The sequence below is a fragment of the Tenrec ecaudatus genome, chromosome 10 (genome assembly GCF_050624435.1).
Source record: "Tenrec ecaudatus isolate mTenEca1 chromosome 10, mTenEca1.hap1, whole genome shotgun sequence".
In the NCBI taxonomy this organism is placed as follows: Eukaryota; Metazoa; Chordata; class Mammalia; order Afrosoricida; family Tenrecidae; genus Tenrec; species Tenrec ecaudatus.
Genome location: NC_134539.1, coordinates 73,601,148 through 73,625,104, shown reverse-complemented (window position 1 = coordinate 73,625,104; position 23,957 = coordinate 73,601,148). Strand labels below are relative to the sequence as shown.

The following is a 23,957-nucleotide window of genomic DNA, read 5'->3' as shown; positions in this document are numbered from 1 at the left end:
TGAGTATGTCTGCACTGGGAAACGTAAAAAAAATTAAAACCCCAAACCAAACTCACTGCTATCGAGTCTATGCTGAGTCCTAGTGGGACACAGTAACGGCCCCTGTGGGTTTCCGAGCCTGTCACTCATCACGGGAGTAGAAAGCCGCGTCCTTCTCCCGAGGCCTGACTGGGTACAGCTGCTGACCGTGCAGTCGGCAGCCCAGTGTGTAGCCCAGGGCTCCTCAGTAGCAAACAAGAGAGGCAGTTATTCCCTGAGAGAGTCACACAGACAAAACCTCTAATTTAGGAAACACACAGATAGTAAGACATTTAAGGAAAAAAGAAAGAGATCTGAAACCGTTGTTTGTAGAGGCGCAGCAAGCTCTCTTGGATCTGCATGCCTCCGTGTTTCGTGGAGGGCTGGGACAGTCCATAAGCAGTCACTCGTTGCTCACGGATCATGCAACAAATACTGGTGGGGTCAACTGGGAGCCAGGTGCCACTGCACCCCGGAGCCCATCTCTGCTGCTGGAGGCGGCCCTTCCAGTGGGTAGGTGGATTCGCAAAGTGAAGATTTCAGCAGAGTGTGTGTGAAGGGCAGTGCTAAGTGGTGTCCCGGGCATGTGATGGCCACTTGCTCTTTCACTTAATATTAAGAAAACGTTTGTGTACAAACCGGAGTTCAAGCCCAGGCAATACATATTTATATACATAGCTGCTAGTGTGTTCACTTTTTGCCCTGCTTATTTGTACTTTCAGGCTGTATGTGAGCACACGTGTGTTTTTTTTTTAAAACCGTTTTATTGGCGGGTAATTCACATATCATATAATTCAATGGTTTAATCATATTAAAAGGGTTGTGAAATCACCACCACAGTCAACTTTAGGACATTTGGTTCTTCCTTGTACTCATTATTGTTATTAATAGCTTCCCATTTAGCCCCATCCTCCCTTGCCATGCCTCTTAAGACACTATTGCCATCTCTAGATTTACTTATCTTGGATTTGATGTACAGAAAAACATGCATCAAACAAACAAAAACAAGAAATCCAACAATAGTTGCAGAATAAAACAGAAAAACAACATCAATCAAAAAGAAAGCAGAAAACATGAAAAACCAAAACAGATGTAAAAGGGGTGAAAAGGGAGATCAGATGGGTAAGGTGTTAAATGCTGACCTGGCTACATCTGCATCAATTCACGTTCCAGTTCAGCCCAACTGATAGCAAAGCCGTTCACATCCCTGGTCAATAGTCACAGTCACGGAGCGGGGCTGGGTTCACCGGAATCTTGATCCCAACTCATGTATGTTTGATGGATTTTCCATTTCCCATTTGCAGGCATGATCACAGTGCAGCCCTTTGGGCTTTAGTCTTGCATCTCCTGAGAATATGGGTTCTTAATAACTGCTACGATCCTACCTGAGAAAGCTGAGAGTGACGTTACTACCGTATCTGACAGCCCGTCCATAGCCCACGATGCTTTCCACGGGCTTTTGTTTTTCTTCCCAGCTCAGGATCCACTTAAAAGCTGCTCATCGCCTTTGCTAATTAGGCTTGAAGGTGGTGTCTGGGTTTGTTGTTCAGTACCGTGCATCGGCTCTGACTGATGGAGACCCCGTGTACCACAGAACAGGCAGCCAGGCCACTGAAAACTGTACCGTGAACAGCAGCAGAGCATTGGCTCGATTTCGTCCTTTTTAATGGATGAGGAGCCCTCTGCTCTTTCTGCACCCCCTTTTTAGTTGATTTCTCTTGTTGGCAGGCTTGCTTTACTAGTTAAGCCAAACTGTTGTTGGGTTACAAAAAGACTTCAGGGGATATGTTTGGGATTAGGATTAAAACTGATCCTCGGCCATGTTTCAGGGGCTCCCCCAGTCCTCCACTGCCCCTCTTTAACATCATGGACTGGTTGAAGGCTCTCTGCCAGTTGTGTGTAGAAGGTGTTACTTTGGGGTTCTTTATTGATTTCCATCACTTGGTGATAGGCCCTTGGGGCTTTTCCACTGGAGAGTAGAAGCCAGTGTTGGAAGGGGCAGTGCCCAGAGCCTGTATTCCTTGTGACACTCTGTTCTCCGCCCTGCCGGGTGAGGGCATCATTGGGAGGCTCAGTGAGTGGTGAGTCTGGGGCCAAACAGGGCCTTCTGACCCCAGGACACTGCCCCACGATCCGGCCATTTGCTGCGCCCTCCTGCATCCCCGCTGTGTTTGTCTTGGTCACAGGTGGTCAAGAGGCCCCGGAAGGTGCAGCTGGCCCCGCTGCGGGGCAGCCCCCCGGTGGAGCGCGGCGACAGGGCTTTCGAGGTGATGGAGGAGTTTGATGGCCGGAGCACCCGCAGTGGCTACAGCGAGCGGAGCTGGCGAAGCCACCAAGGCGAGCGAGGCTACCCCTGGGAGGACAGCCCCAGCCGGGGACGCCCCCACGAGCGGGCGCAGAGCCGCGAGCGGCTCCACAGCAGGGAGCGCAGCCGCGGCCGGAGTCTGGAGCGCAGCCTGGACCAGGACCACGGGCGAACCCGGGACCAGGGCCGCGCCCGCGCCCAGAGCCTGGGCCGCAGCATCGACCAGGACGGAACCTATGAGCGCGACTACGACCGGTCGTACAGCCCCTCCGAGTACAGCCGCCGGGGCCACCCCGATGCCCGCTACCCCGATGCCCGCTACGAAGCATCGCGCAGCCGGGAGCGCCTCCACTCCCGCAGCCCCAGCCCCGAGCTCAGGGGGCGGCCAGAGCACGCTGACCACGCGGACGGCGAGCGGCCCATCGGGGTCCTGCTGACCAAGAGCAAAGCTAATGAAGGTAATTCCGCCGGGCGGCGGTGGTCGTCGGTGTGTGTGTGTGTGTGTGTGTGTGTGTGTGTGTGTGTGCGCGCGCGCACCGGACACAGTGTTGGAATATCAGCAAATTCTTGCATAGTGCTTATTACACGTCCAACACGGACCGAAACGCACTAATCCAGTGGTCACCTTAGAAGGAGCGACTCTTACACCTCCATTCTGTACACTCGGTTCATTGGCCTGCACCAAGTTGTGCATGGGCAGTGGCAGAGGTAGGCTGCAGAAGTTTATTTTCATACCATCAGCAGGACGTTCGTAAGCAGGGAGAAGCCAGGTTCGGTTCAAGTTGCTGGCCTTGGGATTGAGTCTTTGTTACTGTTGACTGTGTTCAGTAGAGGCTTACAGAGCAGATGACTTGTACGTTCAGTGGTGAACGCACAGGTCTGTTTCCCGCATTCACTGCACTCTGCGCAGGAAACATCGCCTGTCCCACTCCCTTCCCGTGCTTCCTGTTTCCGCCCCTTCTTTCTTTATCCTTCTGAACTGTGTCCCCAGGCAAATGCCTTGTTGTCCCTTGACTCTGAGGCAGGCTCACCTCAGTCACGTGATTGGCCCCTTAGAGACCTGTCTTTTGTTTCCATGAAAACTGAGTGTGGCCACGTGCCATGGTCTTGAGCAGTGGTTCTCAACCTTCCTGATGCCGTGACCCTTTAACACAGTTCCTCATGTTGCGGTGACCCCCAACCATAACATTATCTTCTTTGCTACTTCATCACTGTCATTTTGCTACTGTTATGAATCGGGCAACCCCTGTGAAAGGGTCGGTTGACCTTCAAAGGGGTCATGAACCCCAGGTTGAGAACCGCTGGTCTTGAGGGCTCCACCGACCTCTGGTCCGCCAGCAAGCCTGATCTCTTTCAGGCTTGTTTTTTATTTTTATTTAGGTCTGAATGTTTCTCCCACTCTGTCAGGCTCCAGAAATTTGCCTTAAAACGACTAAAGCTTATTCATCAAAGCAGCGTGAAGTTCACTTTGACATTCACTGGAAAGGCAAGTTCTTGGGCCACTCTAGACCTTCTGAATCAGAAACCTTGCGTAGAGCCCAGCATTCTGCATGTTAAGGAGCCTGACTGATTCTAAGCTGCAGGAACCACTACGGAGACGAATATTCTAGCTCATCTTTTTTTTTTTTAATGGAGGTAAAAGTCACACCCTTACAAAACCAAACTCACTGCCTTTGTTTCGATTCTGTCTCGTAGTGGCCCTACGGGACAGGGTAGAACTGCGCCCGTGGGCTTCTCAGGTTGCAACTGTACTGGGGTGGGAGGACTTGCCTCTCTCCCAAGCAGCAGCTGGTGGTTTCGAGCCCAGTGTATCACCCCTTTCCCCACCAGAACCCCTAAAATTTACACTATATACAGTCAACCATGTTCAAGTGTATAGTGCATTCTGCCGTGCGGTGCAACCACAACCTCTGGTTTCAAACATTATCATTAACCCCAGATGCCATCTACTAATCAACCACTAATCCAGGGTCTACTTAGGGATTTGCCTATTCAAGGAATGTCAGGTCACTGGGATTGTGTAATAAGTGGCCTTTTTCTATGTGACTGCTTTTACGTAACATCATACGTTCAAGATTCGTTCAACTTGTGCTGCATATCAAAGCTTCCTTATTTTCACAGCTGACTACCTAAAGCAGCAGTAATATCCCACTTAATCTTTTAAAGAGTATTTAATAGTAGTTTTGGTGTCTACATTAAAACAGGTCCCCATTCAACAATGTTTGCATATATTACTGAGTGAGAGTAGTGACATTTTTCATATTGTGTCGACATACTGATTATTTGTATTTCTGTTGTACTTTCCCCATGACCCCGGTCTCATTGCCCCCTGACCTTCTCATCTATGCCGCAGAGTGACTTTGACCTCGTGGTCTCATATAGATTATTATTTTAAAGGAAGGAGTGCAATATGCAAAGATCATCCTCTTTATGAGCAAACCTACGCTTTAGCTAAAAGATGACTTCAGGGGATCGTTTGGGATATATATATAATTTTATAGGGGGCTTTTACAGCTCTTACAACATTCCATAAATCAATTATATCAAGCATATTTGTACATATGTTGCCATCATCATTTTCTAGACATTTACATGATAGTGGGGGGTGAGGAAGCCTCAAGGAACTAGAGGAATATTGTTTGTTTCATCTGTGCTTTACTACATCCTGGTTGACTCATCCCTTCCTTGTGACCCTTCTGTGAGGGGATGTCCCATTGTCTAGAGATGGGTTTTGGATCTCTGCTCTGACTCCCCTTCTTCTCAAAATTTTGTTTGTTTGGGTCTTCTGATGCCTGTTACCTGATCCCGTCTGAAGACACCTCATGATCGCACAGGCTGGTGTGTTTCTTCAATGCGGGCTTGTTGCTTCTCTGCTAGATGGTCACTTGTTTAACTTCAAGCCTTTAAGACCCTAGACACTGTATCTTTTGATAGTCGGCACCATCAGCTTCCTTCACCACATTTGCTTGTGCGCCCATTTATCTTCGGTGATTGTGTTGTGAGGGTAAACATCACAGAATGCCAGGTTGCTAGAACAAAGTGTTCTTCCATTGAGGGAGGACTTGAAGTCCGTCCACTTCCTCAGTGTATTGCCATATGTACATAGGCCAGTGCATCTATTTTATGAATCAATATATTTACATGTGGACACACACCTATGTTTATACCTCTATCCATAGCTTTGCCTCCTAGATCTTTCCTTTGTGTCCTATTCCCTTCCTCCTTTCCCACCATCACACTCCCCCTTCTTCTACCTCTTAGTAATTCCTCTCAGCTAGATTGCTGTCGCTCCAACACTCCTAGGGTCTCTATGTCCTCCTCGTTGTTGATTTTAATTCCCTAGTTGTTCCCCTGTCTATGGTGTGGTGGTTTTCAAAATTTAAAGAGTGTCTCAAGGTGATAGAAAGTCTTGAGGCAGGGGTGGGGGTTCCTTCAATCTCGTTTGGCCTAGTAAGTCTGGATTTTGAGAGAATTTGAAGTTCTCTTCCATATTTGTCTCCCTTTTTATCAGGATCCATCTCATGTGGCCCAGATCAGAATGTTTGGAAGTGTCAGCTGGGCACTGTTTAGTTCTGGTCTTAGGGTAGAGGAGCCATGAGTTATATAGACAAGTAGTCCTATAGACCAGTTGTTTCTCTGAATCTTGGATTTTTCCAGATAGTTTGTCATAGTTGGCTACTCAGCAAACTAGGATAAATCTATCTTATCTTGAATGTACTTCTGTTCTATGCCAGGGGTCATACTGAACAAGCACTATTGTCCCTAGTGATCATAAGAACCCTGTGTGGTAGGAGGCTTCATTCCTGTTTTATGGGCCAAGGATACTAAAATCTTGATGGTCTTGGTATACCTGTAGCAGAGGTAAGCTTCACCCTCATCTGCCCTTTCTACATTGCATCCTGGGAGCAGTTGCACACTCTTTTTAAAAAAATCATTTTATTTGGGGCTCGTACAACTCTTATCACAATCCATCCATCCATCCATCCATCCATCCATCGTGTCAAGCACATTTTTGACATTTGTTGCCATCATCATTCTCAAAACATTTTCTTTCTAATTGAGCCCTTGGTATCAGCTGATCTAGCCATTTTCTTGGGAGTGAGAGTGTCTGTTTCTGGAACACCGTGGCAGCTAGTGAAGTTAATCACACCCACACCTGACAAGTGAGGACTCTGAGAAGGTAGGGAAAGAAGCTTCTCTAAGACCTGATGCTCTGAATAAGGGCGGGAGTTAGGACTCAAACTCCCATCTTCTGAAGGAGCATTAAAAACAAGGCTTTCAAGGCCAGCATAGCAGTATGGTTAGCTCCCATTCTTCTGGCTTGTCGAATTCCAAGTTGTCTCTCATGTTTACTCTCCTCTTGTTCTCTAAGGGGTCTCTTCTGGGCAGAACGAAGTGCAGAGCACACGGTAATGCAGTGTGGAAGAGGAGTTCTCGCTTTTTAGGTTTGGGGTTTTGCGTCTTGAATAGCCGATCAGATTCAAGGGGCTTTGTTTAGCTTTCCCAAAGGAGCTGAAAAACAGCTAGATGCCTGTTGAAATAACAGAAGATGCGGGGCTGTGAGTAATGGGATACTTGGGGCCCAGGCCCGGGAAATAGGCCTGAACATTGAGATCGCACTACCTTTGAGAACTGTTGATCCCGGAAGATTTCCGTAGTTCATGGAATCTTTATATCCATTTAGAATGACTTTCCGAGGTATGTCCAAAAGTACTGCAAGGTTTCAGTTCATACATGCCCAGGCTGGTTCCAAACAAAACGTTTTTAAACATGCGTGTGCAATCAGGGCAGACACGTTCTCTCTGTGTCTCTAAACCCAACCCACTGCCATCGAGTCAACGCTGACTCAGTGACCCCCCACGGGTTCCCAAGACTGGCACTATTGGAGCTGCTGGTGGTTTCAAACTGCCAACCATGAGGATCACAGCCCAACTCATAACTGCTACGCCACTAGTACTCCTTTAATCTCTATAGGGTGCCTTTTAAAAATATATATATTCCTGTGCCATGGGGAAAAAAATGTTGAGTCAAAGATAATAACAAACTTTTAACAAAGCCCAAGTGGACATTTTCCTAAATTATTGACGCCGTACAACAAGAATACGGGCATACCCCTCCTCAAACAACACCTTCCAGATGAGTCGAGTGTTTTGAGGAAGGTCGGGACGGCCCCTACGATGAAGGGGGAGACCGTGGCTACAGTCCAGAAACAGACAGCACATCACAGAATCCCTGTTGACTCAGCAGCTGCTGCTGTGGGGAATCTCCCATGGTTGGTTGGGTGTTTTCCATTGTAAATGAACATCTTGACCTTTTGGCAGGATAGGCACCCACATGTTGCCCGAAGATGAATTTACACGCCGATCTGACATATCAGTCCCTTAGAGCAAAACTGAAGCTAATGAAATGATTTTACAACTGGGAAGCCTTGGGTTTGCCAGTGGCCTCCAGAGATCAAGGTCCAATCAGGGCAGCGCCTTCTGAGAGATTCTGTGGGGCCACTTAAACTTAAGGCAGAGGGGTCAGCTCCGAAAATCGTTTTGGAGCTCCCAAAGGGGTAACCTCGTCGTGCTTCATTTTGTCCTTTTTACTGTGATTTGAGCGCAGGTGTACAGAACAAACCGATTTTCCATTCACCAGCCCTCCCTCGGCTTGCTCTGCGGCATTAACTGCAGAGCCCACGATGGAACTAAAGGCCGAGTTTGCCTTTTGTGCGTATCCTCCTTTCCAGAGAGCGCGTCTTGATGGATTTTCCTGTAGGACACCAGAAGCTCATGGAGGCTTGTGGGGAAGAAGAGTTACAAAAGTTGAAAATTGCATTGGTGAGAACAAGAGGCAGGAAAGTGGGGCCGAGTGTTTTCTCCCCTAGCACAACGTCCCTGCTCCTGCTTCGTGGGAAGCTAGGCCTGTGCCAACAGAACTTCACTGGGAAACCTTATCCCAACCACTTTCCATCTCTGAACTCTGTGTTGTTGTTCCCCTCAGACCCTTTCTCAAACTCAAAAAACAAACTCTGAAAGGGAACCAAATTCGAGTCCCTTGGGGATGCGCACACGGCCGTTGTAGTACGGTATACATGGAAGAGAGCGGACTTCTTCAGGGAACAGTTCATCAAAAGCCAGACGCACCACCGTGGACTTGACTCTGACTCATGACGATACTGTAGGACGGAGTAGAACTGCTCTGCTGGGTTTCTGAGACTGCAACTCTTTACAGGACTAGAAGGCCTCGTGTTTCTCCCGGAGAGCAGCCGGTGGTTTTGAACTGCCGTCCTTTCGGTTAGCAGCCAAATGTGCACCCACCACGCACCAGGGCTCCTTCGGGGTAGAGTCAGAGATGGAAGCAGTACCTTCAGCAACGTGTAAACCTAGATGGAGTCTCTCTCAAGAAGCAATGGCTTCATACTTTGACAGTTTTGCTTGATAAAGGTTTCTGGGATTTTGTTTCTGCAGTGTTTTTTGACTTGGCCTTCATATGACTCATTTATTAACCTCAAGATTACAGAATAAAACTACTCTACGATCTGATTGAAAAGGGGACTTCAGAAGTTTTGAGCGAGGACATTTGTCAGGCGAGCTCCTTCAGAGCAATCTGGTGCTCATTTTATAGGCTGTAGCCCCTGGTCCTGGCTGCTCAAGAGAGTGGAGTTCATACTTCCCTGCCTTCAAAAAAATGTATTGAGGACACGGAGAGAGCCACTCGCTGTGTTGTGCCCTATGAAGGGCACTTCTGCCAAAAAAAGAAAGAAAAAGGAATATAATGGAACTTTGCCACACATTTTTTTAAAGCCCCTTCACACACATAGATGGACACACGCATTTATCCAAAGCGTAAGCTGATGTTTCATGAAACCACAGCTACTTGGTGTCATACATGCTGATGGACTCCAGTCCATGAAAACAAACCGAGGAAGGTGACCGTGGTGCTGAGTGAAATAAGCCATCAACAGAAGGACAGATACTGTCGCTCCCACTGAAGCATCTGCACAGATTTAGAAAGGAAATCAGAGGTTACTTATGCTGGGGCCAAGGCAGGAGAGGTGTAATGTTTAATGGGTGCCCAGCATCTGTTATGGATCCCTTGTGGTGCAGTGGGCTCGGCTCTAGATTGCCAACTGGAAGATGGGCGGTGGTTGGTGCTCCCCAGACGTTCAGTGGGAGAAGGCTGAGGCAGTTCAGTGAAGCTGCACAGCCTCAGAGACCCCAAGGGGACTCTTGCCCTGTAAGGTTGCTGGCAGTGGCGAGAAGGTGCTGTTGGGTGATTGAAAAGGTTTGGAAACAGCGATTGCGGTTAATTAGAGTTTGACTGTAACCAATACCACCGAATTGTATGCTTAAAAATGGTTATACAGGCAACTTTTGCATCTATTTTATAACAGAGTGCCGCTTGCAACCAACTAAATTGATTTCTAGACCATCCCTGAGTGACAAGCCATAGTTTAAAAAGGCACTTTCCTGAGAGACTGCAGTTCCTGACTCAGCTCAGTAAACCAAGAAGGGCTCATGTCCCTTGAATTTTACAGCATTTTATTTATGGGCCATGTATTACCCCGATAATACATTTTATATTTTATGTTACATATACGTGTAATGTGTAAAATTAACCTTTTGCTAATTTTACACACTAGCTTGGTGATTGTTGGCTAGAGTTGTTTAAAATCCCAAACCAAACTCACCACCACCGAGCTGATTCCAACTCCTAGCAATGCTGGTGGCGTGGTGGATTATGTGTTGGACTTCTAAACCACAGGGCCAGCAGTTCGAACCACTTAGAGGGGAGCGAGATGAGGCCTTCTGAGCCAGTCAAAATTTAGTCTCAGCACAGTGCGGAAATTGTGCCCAATCTGACCCCTCCACACTGGGGCGAAACACTCAGGGCATGCAACAGAGCAGCAAAGTGATGAGAGATACCTGCGGAGTACCAAAAATAGACTTTGGGGACAGAGTGTGGCATCCCACCAGACTGGACTGGAAAACACCCCTAAAGGTCAAAAAACAGACCTGGAACCATGTATAGGCTTTGTTGGCATTGGCTTTCTTTTTGTTGTTGTTTTCTTGGTTTTGTCTCCCTTTGTTGTTTGTCCTCCTTCCTTTGTTTGGCGTTGCCTGGTTTTTGTGCTTAAATTAATGTCTCTGCCTGTCTGTCTAGATAAGATAGGAAGCATAAGCAATTCAGAGACAAGGGGAACAACAGTTTGGTGGGCGGAGAAAGGAAGGGAGGTGGTCAACTAACCCAGGGACAAGGGAACAAGTGAACTAAAATCTATGGAGAGAAGGGCGTAGGATGCCTAGTGGGGCTTAATCAAGGACAATGTAACAGCGAGGAATTAAGAAACCCAAATGAAGGCTGAACATGAAGGTGGAACAAGAAGAAAGTAAAAGGAAATAGAGGAAAGAACTAGGAGGCAAAGGGCATTTATAGAGATATAAATACGGACATGTACATATGTAAATATTTTAATATATAACGATAGGGAAATAGATCTATGTACTTATATCTATAAGTATTAAGGAAGCAGATGGACATTGGGCCTCGACTCAAGTACTCCCTCAACCCAAGAACACTTTGTTCTAATAACCTGGCATTCTGTGATAATCACCTTCCCGACACGATCACTGAAGACAAAATGGGCGCATAAGCAAATGTGGTGAAGAAAGCTGATGGTGCCCGGCTATCAAAAGATATAGCATCTGGGGTCTTAAAGGCTTGAAGGTAAACAAGCAGCCATCTAGCTCAGAAGCAACAAAGCCCACATGGAAGAAGCACACCAACCTGTGTGACCATGTGGTGTCGGTGGGATCAGGCATCTAAGACCCAGAACAAAATCATACCAATGTGGGTGGGGGTGGGGGCGTGGAGTAGAGACCCAAAGCCCATCTGTAGACAATTGGACATCCCCTCGCAGAAATGTCACAAGGAAGAGATGAGCCAGATGGTGCAGTGTAGCACTGATCAAACTTACAACTTTCCTCTAGTTCTTCGGTGCTTCCTCCCCCCCACCCACTCTCATGACCTCAGTTCTACCTTACAAATCAGATTAGAGCAGAGCATGCCCACTGCTACTGATAGAGCAGGGAATCCAGAACAGATAAACCCCTCAGGGCCAACATTGATCATGGAGATACCAGGAGGATAAGGGGAAGGTGGGAGAAAGGAGGAATGGATCACGATAATCAACATATAACCCCCTCTTAGGGGGATGAACAACAGAAAAGTAGGTGAAGGGTGACAGGGGACCATGTAGGATATGAAAATAATCATTTATAACTTATCAAGGATTCATGAGGGAGGGTGAGGGAGGGAGAGGGCAATGAAGAGCTGATACCAAGGGCTCAAGTGGAAAGAAACTTCTTTGAAAATGATGATGGCAACATTTGTACAAATGTGCGTGACATGATGGATGAATGTATGGATTGTGATAAGAGATGTAAGAGCCCCCAATAAAAAGTATTTAATAAACTGGATCAAAGGAGGGGTGGGATTTAGTCTCAGAAACCAACGGCGACAGTTCTACTCTGTCCTATAGAGTAGCTTTGAGAATTGTTTAGGTTTCTTTAAAGAAACCTGGCGGTAGGCAAGGGCTGCATTTAATTCAGAAGAAAATGATCCAATCCAATGGCCAGTTACTTCCTCTCATGGGTCCCCACTAACCTTGCTGGTAAATGTCTTAGAAGAGGGGCAGTTGAATTATTTATTTTCTTAATTTCCATTTAGTAGATGCGCGCATACAGGCACCAAGAAATCTATTTGCAGCCTTACAGCAAGGATGTGGTTTTTAAGGGGCCAGAGGAATTGCTGATGCACACACTGAAATGATGCATTCTAACCCTGCGCCCTGCGGTTCTGTTTCCTGAGACTTCTGCTCTGGGCCCTGAGGCTGTTTGAGCAGTAGAAGGTTATCTATCACTCAGGAGGAAACAAATTCATGCTTTTACTCACTGTGATAGCGTCTGGTATGGACAAGTTTACTGTAAGTCATTTCAAATTAAAAAAATAAAACCTTCATATTAGATGACATAGAGTCGATTTCCATAGAGCCAACCTTATGGTTAGTAGCAGAATTGTTAACTTTGTTGCCACCAGGGCGCCTTCCAAAAAACTCACCAAACCCTCCTCGTGGGTTCTGAGACTGTAACTGTTTGTGGGAGTAGAAAGCTTTCCAACTGCCCACCACCATGGGACTGCATCCCGATGCCTAACACCTCTGCCACCAGGACTTCCTAGTGCTCCTTCCATCTATTATATATCTATCCTAAACTGTAGGTTGTGATTTTGTTATATGAGATTTTCCATCAGAACAATAACGTAAATATATATGATAGATCAAAATGACATGACACAATATAAATGTATATAAGTATGATATAATGTATGCTATATAAAACAATATAAAATTATAACTTAGATAATAGTCTATAAGTTAAATATATAGTTTATATATAGTATTGTATATGTATGTATGTGTGTGCGTATCTTTTTAAACCTGGCAAAGAGCTCTGGTAGTGGAATGGGTTATGCATTGAGCTGCTAACTACAAACTCTGTGGTTTGAACCCACCAGCCACTTCACAGGGAAAAGATAGGCTGTCTACTCCTGGAAAGATTGAAAGTCTTGGAAGCCCAAAGGGGCAGTTCTACGTTGCATTATCGGGTTGCTATGGCAATGAGCTTGGTTGTGGAAGCTTTCTAAAAAAATCACAATGCATTCTTAAAATATATCTATTACCTGCTTAATAATCAGAATGGTCTGAATAGCATTTAAAATATTCTTAAGCATGTATTCCTAGGAAATAATGTTTTGTTTTGTCGTGTCCCCCACCCCCCACCCCATGATAGCTATTCCAAGTTCATGTATAATAATATAAAGCCCCAATCCATGCTGGGTTTAGTGCTGTTGCCTTGCCTCCTTTATTTACCTCTTTTCTTTACAATGAATTTTTTGAAATGCCAAATCCCGCATCAGCTAAATAATTACAGACAAAAGGCACACTCTATGCAGTGCCCTCCTGGAGACAACGTCACTACAATTCTCAGTTTCAGCAGAATGGGGCTATTGAGTTGTACTGACTTAGGTTTTCTTCCTCGCAAACTTTTCATTTTGACTGTGGTTATTTTATAGCACATACACACAGAGCTTTCACGGAATTTTAACCACTTTAACACTTTGCCACAATTGCTTTCTTTGCCCCTTTCCTATATTTTTCTTCTCTCCATCCCCGTCTATACATACCTGTGTGCGCCTACCTGCACACACACACTTTTAATGCCTTTTCTGAACCACTTGAAAGAAAGTTGTAGGTGTCTCCTAAGGATAAGAACATTCTCCTGTCCTTGCTACACTTTAGAAAATTAGCTTTAGTATCTCGTTAATATATAAGCAAACCCGCTGGTCTGAAGTCAATTCTGACTCGTGGTGCCCCTTGTAGGGTTTCCGAGACAGTAAATCTGTGCGGAAGTAGACAGCCTCCTCTTTGACCCAGGAAGCAGCTGGAGCATTTGAACACCTGATCTTACGGTGCAGAGCCCGACGCTTAGCCTGTCGTGCCAGCCGGGCTCCTTTTCCACATATGGTACAGTCCGTTTTAATGGTCCGCGTGCACAGATGGTTAAGTTCCTGGTTACTAGCCCAAACTTTGAATCCCTCCAGACGCACCGCAGCAGACAGGCCCAGTGATCTGCTTGTGAAAGCTCACCGCTTCCCCAGCCCCACGTTGGCTCAATGCAATGATGCCTCTTGCCAAATATTTGTATTTTCTTTTCTTGTTTTTATTGTATGGTGCTCAAATATATCTAGCAAGGAATTTGCCACTTTTGGCAATTTTCAGTGACATGAATTATAATCACCACCAGTACCCATTACTCAACACCCCAAACAGAAACTCAGGATTCCTTTAGCCAGCACGCACTGAATCTCCTGTCTTACAGCCCCTGGCAACGAGTGATTAACTTTTGCCTCTGTGCATTTGTTTACATAAGTGGCCTGTAAACAATTGTGTCTGGCCTGTTTAATACCTTAGCACTATGTTTTCAAAGTTCATCCGTACCATAGGATGTGCCAGGGGGTCTTCAAAAAATGCCCTGGGAAATTCTATTGTCTTTGAATTCTGTTTCCCCTCTAACTTTTTAAAGCCCGCTGGTATTAACCTTCATTTCTCTTTGCATTTGACCGTTAGGTCTCTCAATCTAGAACTAGGCTACTGCTTCTCTGGTGTTCATGGTCTCTAACTATGTGCAAAGACTCCTGGCCGTGTAGACTGTCCTGTAGAGAAAATGAATTTTATCTTAAATGGTTTTGAGTAAGCACTGGACTGACTCTCGGGGACAGGTTGGGGTACGTGTGTGATTTATACGTCTGTACCTTCTAGAGTATGGTCTCCGGCTTGGCAGTCAGATCTTCATCAAAGAAATGACCAGAACGGGCCTGGCCACAAAAGACGGCAACCTTCACGAAGGAGACATCATTCTCAAGGTGAGTGGATGAGGGTGGAGGGCAGTCATGCGCTTCCTTGGCTTCAAGGTCATGTTTCACATCCAAGTGCCAACACAGGGAAGCTTCCTGGGAATTGGGTTCCCTCGGGGAGCGGTGACTCAGAGTAAAGTCGTGAGAGAGTAACTTTGCATGTCACACACACACACACACACACACACACACACGGCTGAGTCAAAAAAGATTGGTACTGGGGCTCCAGTACCATCACAGGCTTATTCCAGCCAAATGTGTGTAAACACGACTGAAGCCGCTGACTGGCTGCGGACAAGTTCTCCTAGCCATGCGCTTGTCAGTCTCCATGGAGGCCTCCCCAAAGAAGCCCAGTGAAAACAGTGGCTTCCGAAGGTACCTGGTGGGCAGGAAGGCCCAACCCAGAATGTTAGGGTGACTTTGGGGGGGGGTTGGAGGGGTTGGGGGTATTCCATAGGGATCATCTTGATCGATTTTCTTGAAGCGACACAAATTAATCACTGAGCCCCATCAGGAAGTTTTCCGAAAGTTGAAAACTACGTTGTTAAAGTGTTCAGGATATTTTTCCCTCCATCACGACACTACTTCATTCTCTGAGGGCAGCAAGGCCCATGGGAACGTCATTGGGAAGCATTACCCCACCCACCTATAGCTGATCTTGCCCCTCCAGACTTCTTGTTCCCCAAACTCAAAGACCATTGAAAAGGAATACCATGTGAATTCCAAGTAGACATCAAAGAGCCAGAATTCTTTGGGGGAAAATACTTAGGGGGCTGGAAGCACTGCCCTCAGAGGGGTGTGCAGACGGAAATGGAAGGGATGTCCAGAAACAGTAGCTTCACAGTTTTATTTAATAAGGATTTTTTAAAACATTATTTTGTAATAATTTTTATTGTGTGTGTGTTTGTCTAAGACAAAACACTCACCAACTCAGGAGTTTTTTACATGTACCATCCAGTGACTTTGATTCTGTTCCCAGGAGATGATTTTTTTTAGCAGAGACACAAATCAAGACTTTGGGGTTTACAGTGACTCACACCATCTGATTTTCTACAAACCTCAACTGCTGCTGTGTTCTCTCTGTTCAAGTTCAAGCTCCTAGAGTAAGGAAAGTTGAGAGGGAGAATTGGTGGCCTCATGAATGCTGAATATTTAATTGTTTTGGTAAATCTCCCAGGTCAGGAAATACATTCCGGTAGTAAACCAAACCAGCGCCTTAAGCTTAGAAGTTAAATAAATTAGCAGAGTAATTTAAGTACACATGCCTGCACTGGGGACCCAGTATGCTGGGTTGTATTTAATTTAAAGGATAATGAATTGTTAATGAGTCAGTCATTCCAAAGCTCATGGCTCTGAATGTCTAAGTAGCATTGCTACAATTTGAGGTGAGGAAGACAGTACTTTTCTACCTTGTTGACAAATGGTGACATTGTATATCATTTTCTTGTTGTGGTGAATTGTCTAGTTGATTCCAATTCAAAGCGGCCCCATGTGACAGAATAGAATTGCCCCCATAGTGTTTTCTTGATGACAATCAGAACCAGGCTGTCAGATCTTTCTCCCTCAGAGCTCAACAGTGGGTTTGAACTGCCAGCCTCTGGGTTAAAGCTGAGCGCTTCACTGGTTGCACGGTGTGCCTGGAGTGTAACATTCCCAGATGCTTCTTTTGGTAAACGCAGATCAATGGAACAGTCACTGAGAACATGTCTTTAACGGATGCTCGCAAGCTGATAGAAAAGTCCAGAGGGAAACTCCAGCTGGTGGTGCTGAGAGACAGCAAGCAGACCCTGGTCAACATCCCGTCCCTGAGTGACAGTGACTCGGAGGTAGACGGTAAGAAGAGGCTGCTACTTTCTGCACCCCTTTCTATGCAGCACAGCCGGCCGGCCAGAAATGACATTGCCAGCCCCTCCTCTGCTTTATGTCCTTATGTACCCACTTCCATTTATTTGCTGAGAGTATATACATTCAACCGACGCCGGGAGAGCTGTTTTTGCTCAGACTGATGAATGTTCTTGGAGTGAAGTGCAGCTCTCCCCCAACCCCCTTCTGCTCCTCCCCCTAAGCTTCCTAGTTAATCACCAGTGTCACAGGTTTACCGATCAGATAGGGTTTTGTTTTTTCAACACAAAGGACATCTCCAATTTTATTCAGACTTCCGAGTTGAATTCCATCGCTATTTCTGTAGTCAAATGTTTATCAATTTCTTTTTAAAAATCATTTTATTGGGGGCTTGTACAGTTCGAATCACGATTCATCCATTGTGTCAAGCACATTTGTACATATGTTGCCATCATCATTTTCAAAACATTTTCTTTCTACTTGAGCCCTGGGTATCAGCTCCTTATTTTTTTTCTGGATAGTTTTTAAAAGGGTGCAAAACCAAACCAAACTCACTGCTGTTGACCCTGCCGGAAAAGGTGGAACTGCCCCTGTGAATCTCCGTGACTAACTGTTCACGGGAGTAGAAAGCCCACTTTTATCCAGTGGAGTGGGGGGTGATTTTGAACTGCTGACCTCGCAGCAGATTTAAAGAGAGAGAGAGGGAGGGAAGGAGAGAGAGAGAGAGAGAGAGAGAGAGAGAGAGTGTGTGTGTGTGTGTGTGTGTGTATGTGTGTACACTATTGTTTGGTTTTAGGATGCCCGGGGGTGTTTTTTGCTGTTAGGTTTAAAGATGATCTCCAAGCAGTAGTTTCAGGGGTTGATCCAACGTTCATGAGTAGTTTTCTGGAGAGTGTGGAGCCCGTGAGGATTTGAAATTCTGTTCTGTAATTCCCCCCTTTAAATCAGCTTTCTTCGAGACTATGTGATTAAAATGTTCAGAATGGCAGCCAGGTACCATCTAGTTCTGCTGTCTTAGAGCAAAGGAGGCAGGGCCAGGAGGCAGAGCTTGGAGACCACCCTCTCCAGCCCCGCCCTTTATTCCTGACTCTCTCTCTCTCCCTCTTGCTCTAGGGGAATAGAGACTCGTGTTGTGCCTTGGATGACAGCTTGCAAGCTTGTAAGAGCCCAGGCACTTCCCAACGGCACTAGGAGGTCAAGCAGAAGCATGCAACTGGTGATCAGGCCATTTAACTAGGATGTCCCATGAAAGCATGACCCTAAGCCTCCAAACCAATGATCAAATCCCCAGAGGCTTTTTGGTTAAATATCAGCGATCCATTCCCCCCTCTTCTCAATGGTTTAAGTATGTCGATTACATAACTTTTGTCAATTAAACTCCATACAGGTGTACAACTTCTGGACAGGAAATATAATCGTGAGCTGAACAACTCTATCATTAACATGATTTTCCCATCACTGTTAACCCCTTCTCCCCCCCCCACTCCCTCTGACCCACTAATAAACTTGATTCTTCACACATTTGCTTTTTCTTGTCTTTTTTTTTAGAACATGTAAATTAAAATTATTATTTTTAATCACTTTATTGGGGGCTCGTACAACTCTCATCACAATCCATACGTCTGCCCATTGTGTCGAGCACGTTTGTACATTTTTTGCCATCATTTTCAATATATTTCTTTCTACTTGTCCTTTTATATAAATGCCTGCAGGCAGTATTTATCCTTTTGCGATTGAAATGTTTCACTCAGCATGATGTCTGCCAGCTCCACCCATGTGGTACCATGTATCAAGGCTCCCTTTCCTCTACTGACTTCCATTGAGAAGTCTTCCATTGTGTGTATGTAGCACATTTGGGTATCCATTCACCTGCAGGTTGTTTCCACCTGTTGGCAAATTTAAATAGTACTACAGTGCACATTGGTGTCCAACTCTTTCTGAGTGCCTGCTTTCAAGTCAGGTATAAATCTAGGCGTGGAATTGAGGCGTCAGAAGGTAGTTGTTTTTACTGATGCGTTTTTTCAGTTCTCTGAGGGGGCCAAGGCACAGTTTCCACCACATGCCTCTAGTCTAGGCTGATGAAAAGGCTGATCAGGCCCTTGGCTCGTTTTGCAATGACTTTGTCTTTTCGGTGTTGAGGTGTGGGGAGGTTTCCATCTAGTTCCACTCTTGGATTCTTGTCACACAGATGGTTTCCAAAGATAATCTCCCAGTCAGCAGCTTGTCTTTTTGGTAAAGTCTTGGCATGAATAATAGTTTTACATTTTTTAATGAGGCTCTCTATTTTGCCTTTTATTTTAAAAAATTTTTAAATCATTTTGTTGGGGGCTCATACAACTAACTCATCACAATCCATACAAACATCAATTATATAAAGCACACTTGTATATTTATTACACTCATCATTTTCAAAGCATTTGCTCTCCACGTAAACCCTTTGCCTTTTACAGTGGGCGCCTTTGTGATGACTTCAGTTCAGCTACTGTGAAAAGTGAGGCTGACAGCATGGGCCCTGCTTTTCTTCCAAGAATCGTATTTTGTTTTGAACATTTAGCTGCTCTTCCCTTTCTGCTTTGTGGAAATAGTTGTCAGTTAGCCTGTTAATTCGAGAGCTCTTCTCAGGTAGACCTTTACTGGTGTACGCGTGCCTCTGAGCCCTACCTCCCTATACATGTTGGTATGCTGTGCTTTCGTGTTCATTTGAGCCTGAGAGTTTTGAATTTCTTGTTTGACCCATTCGTAATGTCATCGCATCTTATATGTGTTTGTATATTTGGCAGGTTTTTGTTCCCCTTGCTAATTGATTTCTAGCTTTACTCCACTGCGGTCAGAGAACGCACTCTTTTGAATTGATCTGTCCTTGCTTTGCATCCTGACAAGCAGTCCATCACGACCCATATGCCCTGGAGTAGAAGGCATATTGTGCTTTTTATCATGGCTCTTTAGTTAAAGGCACCAAGCTGCCAACTAAAAGGTCGGTGGTTTGAACCCACCAGCCACTCCGCGGGATTAAGACATGGCAGTTTGTTTCTGTAAAGGCTGTGGCTTTGGAACCCATGTGGGGCTGTTGACTTTGTCCTATGAACTTTGTCCTCTTGCCTTCGTTGCTATGAGTTGGAATCAGCTTCATGGCAGTGGATTTTGGGATAAGCTCTATATATGTAGATATCTGTGACGCCTAGTTCTATCTTTGTTGTTTTTCCCCCTCCACTGCTATTTCTGACTCCTAGTGATCTTATAGGACAGAGTAGAACTGCCTGTGGGTTTAATCTTTACAGGAATAGACAGTCTCATCTTTCGCTCTTGGAACAGCTAATGGTTTTGAACCGCCGCCCTCTGTGCATGAGGTTTGCATCTCATGCCCAACCCACTACGCCACCAAGCCCTCTGTTTCCTTGTTACTGTTATTTTTTCTTATTCTTTTTCTTACCCTTCTGGTTCTGCAGCCACGTTTTTAGGTGGAAACCCCAGACCCAGAGAACCCCTCTTGGGGCTGGGCATTGCCTTCTGGGTTTCCCAAGGACTCCTTCCCTGCTCCGTGGGAGCGGCTGGTATCTCAGCTGGCATTCCTGGCCTACTTTCCCCCTCTCTCAGGAGGAGTAGGGCTGCTACTAACCCCTCAGAAAGACCTTGGGGAGATCTGGCTCATTGGTTTCAGAGCCTTAGTGGTCCCGGTGTGGTGAGGGGGCAGGCTCCCCCTAGCGGACCCACCTCCTGCCTCCACTGCATTTGTGTGTTAGTCTAGCGGTCAGCAGTTTGAGGGAGGCGTTTTCACACTTGGATGGGCCCTGCCTTGTTGCTGTCAGGGAAAATAAAACCAAACTCCAGTGAAACAAGACTTCCAAAAGACAAGTGCTTGGTTGATGTTTTCTCGTTGAAGAGTCTTGTGAAATTTGGCTTCTGATGGGAAATCTTGGTGTGCTTGCCAGCTTCCAGTGGTCTCTCATTGAGGGCTCTGGAAGCCCAGTGTCTGTGCAGGGGACTAAGGAACCCCACAGATCATGCTACACCTGTTAACTGCTTGTCCTTGTACTTACTTGTCCAGCCGGGTGGGAAAGAAAGTCTTGTTCCTTTTTTCCAAGGAACAGCCTCAATCAGAGACCACTGGAAGCTCACAAGTATGCCAGGATTTCCCATCAGAAGCCAAAGAATTGATCAGAATGGCTGGGCGTTGTGTTAGTCATTGCTTATCAATCCATATCATTGCTTCTCTTTTCAGACAGTTGTATTCAATGCTTGAATGGGAATCTTAGGACATAGACCTTGTAAAACAAAAAACAAACACAAATCTACCGCTACCAAGCAGATTCTGACGCATGGTGCTTTGTAGGGCTTCAGAGCCTGGCCATGTTCATGGGAACAGACAGCCTCTTCTTTCTGTCATGGAGGCGGGTGGGGTGGGTCAGCTTTGTAGTTAGCGGCCCGGGTGCCCAACCCATAGCACCTTTGTAGAAGCAAACGCATGGTCTTCCTTCCTTAACTATCTAACATTGCTCTTGTGCAGAAATGCGTAGGAAATGTCACTTCACCCTTTTGAAACAACATTGTGTTCCCCCTTTAAAGGATTTATTTCTAACTCCTTATGTTAACTTAAATTTACAATCTACCAAGTCTAACCTGCTGTGTAGCCTCTGTTCTGGGTCAGCCAAGAGGACAAAAGGAGCCTGAGAGCTAATAAGGAGCCTGGAACTTGGGAGAGGAGGGCTCGCTACTCAAAAGTATGGGCCCTGGTCGAGCAGTAGCATCTGGTAGCTTGGTGGACTCGCAGTCTCAGGCCCTGCAATGGAGCCCAGAGCATTCTGATGATTCTGCACATTGGCGTTTGGAAAAATAGTGGTCTGTTTGGGAAGAATGAGTATATACAGATAGGATCCAGTAATCGGATATGGCTTTAGCAGCAGCTTTGATGAAAACCTGGGAGAAAGATGGGCTTTCTACTCCTATTAAGAGGCATAGTCTCAGAAACGCGAAAGGGCAGTTCTCCCTGTCCCAGGGGGGTTGGTATGAGTCAGTGCAGACTCATGGCAGTGAGTTTGGTTTGGTTTTTGATGAAAACATCAAAATTCTGCATTTGCTCTCCTCTTTACTCATTAGTGCCTTTCCATGAAAATATCAGTGTTTTCCAAGGGACAAGTAGGAAATGAGTGTCGCATTTCCAAGCTTCCTCCCCAGAGAAGAGCCTCTTGTCTGTAGGAATCTCACAGTACCGTCTTAAAGAGGCTTCTTATTTTTAAACCCAGACATCTCCGAAATAGAGTCAAACCGGTCGTTTTCCCCCGACGAGAGGAGGCATCGTTATTCCGACCATGATGCGCACTCCTCCAATGAGAAGCTGAAGGAGAGGCCAAGGTAAGACAGTGTGCGTTGCCCACCCGCTCCTCCTTGTCAGTGCCACGCGCCCGCGCACGCTCACCAGCCTATCACTGTTAGGAGACTAACACCATGTCTGCTTAAGTTCAAGAGAGGACACGTCAGGCAGATGGTCCAGGATGGGAGCCACGCCCACTCCGTTTAAGTCCACCGCTGAGATCGCAGCTGCGGTTGTCTCGGAGACCAGCAAGGAGCCCAGGCACCAGGAGGAGCCACCAGGTAAAGTGCTGTCCTGCTCGCTGTAAACAGCTGTCTTCAAAATCGTGTGCGTGGTAATTCCAGAGGGTAGAACAAAAGATAGAAGATAATATGTGGAAGAGGGAGGTCGGGATCCTCCTTTGTCGCTTTATTGTATTTATTAAAGTTTTATTGGCACTCAATCCACATAGCATACAATTCAATCACATCAAGAAGAGTTGTACAATCATTACCAGGATCAGTTTCAGAAGCTTTCTATTACTCATTGTTACTAGCTCCTCATTTCTTCCTCTCTGACAGGCCCACAAGAAACCATGAATCCAGTTAACTGTCTCTACAGGTTTTACCTAGCCTGGGTTTTATATACAGAAAAACATACACAGCTACCAACAATAACAAAGTACAACATCAGAAAAACCTCAATTTCAAAGAAAGAAAATATTAACAACTAGAACAAATCTAAAATGGGTCAAAAGGTAGATCAAATGATAAGGTGTTAAATTTTCACCTAAATGTGTCTGCAGCCATCCGCTTCACATACAATAATCCCCTGCGTGATAGCAGGCGATCCATGTGTTCAGAGGGGTTTACTGGAGACTTGATCCACACGTGCTTCCCCCTTGACACCGAAACAACTTGTAAATGGAGCAAAAGGGAGATCAAAGGTTAAGACGACACAGCTCTCTTTTCACGTTGAGAAAATAAGACAGGATAACTCTTTGTCACATGTGGTTTGTTGAGGTCCCTTGGTCTCCCATCCTTGAACTCAGCCCTACTCCCCCAGCCTTGGTCCCTCCCTACAAACATCATTTCACACAAATCAGCACTGATCCATAAAAGTCCCGGAGTAGTAGTATTAGTATATGGTTCTTAAGTTATAAAAATGCTATCGTGTACATTTGAGGGGGCTAAGAAAAGTTGGTGGGAAAATTCCATCGTCTTTTAATTCCATTTTTCTATGGAATTAATATATTTATACACCTTGCTTTTGGTTTGTTTTGTTTTTTTAATATTTTATTAGGGGCTCATACAGCTCATCACAATCCATACATATACATACATCACTTGTATAAAGCACATCTGTACATTCATTGCCCTCATCATTTTCAAAGCATTTGCTCTCCACGTAAGCCCTTTGCACCAGGTCCTCTTTTTTTTTGAGGCACCATTGGCACTCGCTAATACCTCAAAGGTGCCCTGGTGGCTCGAAGGTTAAGTGCTCATCTGCTGACCCAAAGGCTGGCTGCGTTACCCCACCAGCGATCTGCGGGGCAAAGACCCGGCGGTCTACAGCCTAGAAAACCAGGCGGGCCCGCCCGGTCCCAGAGAGTTGCTTTGCGTCAAAAGTCGACTCCTTGTCACCTGTTAGCAACAGAAGCGATGACCGACACTGCCCCGGAATTACACGTCACCAAAGTCTGATTTCTGTTACTTGACACGATGGACAGAGAGGTAGCTTAAGGTTCACATTTCAATTGTTTGTGGATTCTGTGATCTTTGTATTTAGAAACGAGCCAACCAACTCCAGTTGGCCCCGTGTGATAACCAGAGTTAACTTAACCCACAGCTTTCCAACCAAAACCCGCCCCGAGAACTTTTCTTCGTCCCAGTCCGGAAGATGAAGCAATATATGGGTATGTATTTCAGTCTGCCTCCTCTTCCCTCCCTCCCAGTTCTAGCTCCTTTCTGAAAATCCAGACAAGTCGTGGGTTTTGCATGCAGCTGGTGATTCATCTCTAGCCGAATCCCGTTGTTGCGAGTCATG

The 23,957-nt window shown here is 45.9% G+C and overlaps 1 protein-coding gene across 6 annotated transcripts in view; it reads left to right on the top strand.

Annotated features, from left to right (window-relative positions):
* The window catches only part of TJP2 (tight junction protein 2), a 172,068-nt gene that overhangs the window by 122,943 nt on the left and 25,168 nt on the right, over positions 1-23,957 (top strand). For all 6 annotated transcript variants that reach the window (XM_075560565.1, XM_075560564.1, XM_075560562.1 and 3 more), the window contains 6 exons: positions 2,205-2,781; positions 14,688-14,791; positions 16,462-16,615; positions 21,865-21,973; positions 22,080-22,213; positions 23,760-23,826. In XM_075560565.1, the coding sequence (XP_075416680.1) occupies positions 2,205-2,781; positions 14,688-14,791; positions 16,462-16,615; positions 21,865-21,973; positions 22,080-22,213; positions 23,760-23,826 (1,145 nt within the window). The remainder of the gene's footprint in view (positions 1-2,204; positions 2,782-14,687; positions 14,792-16,461; positions 16,616-21,864; positions 21,974-22,079; positions 22,214-23,759; positions 23,827-23,957) is intronic.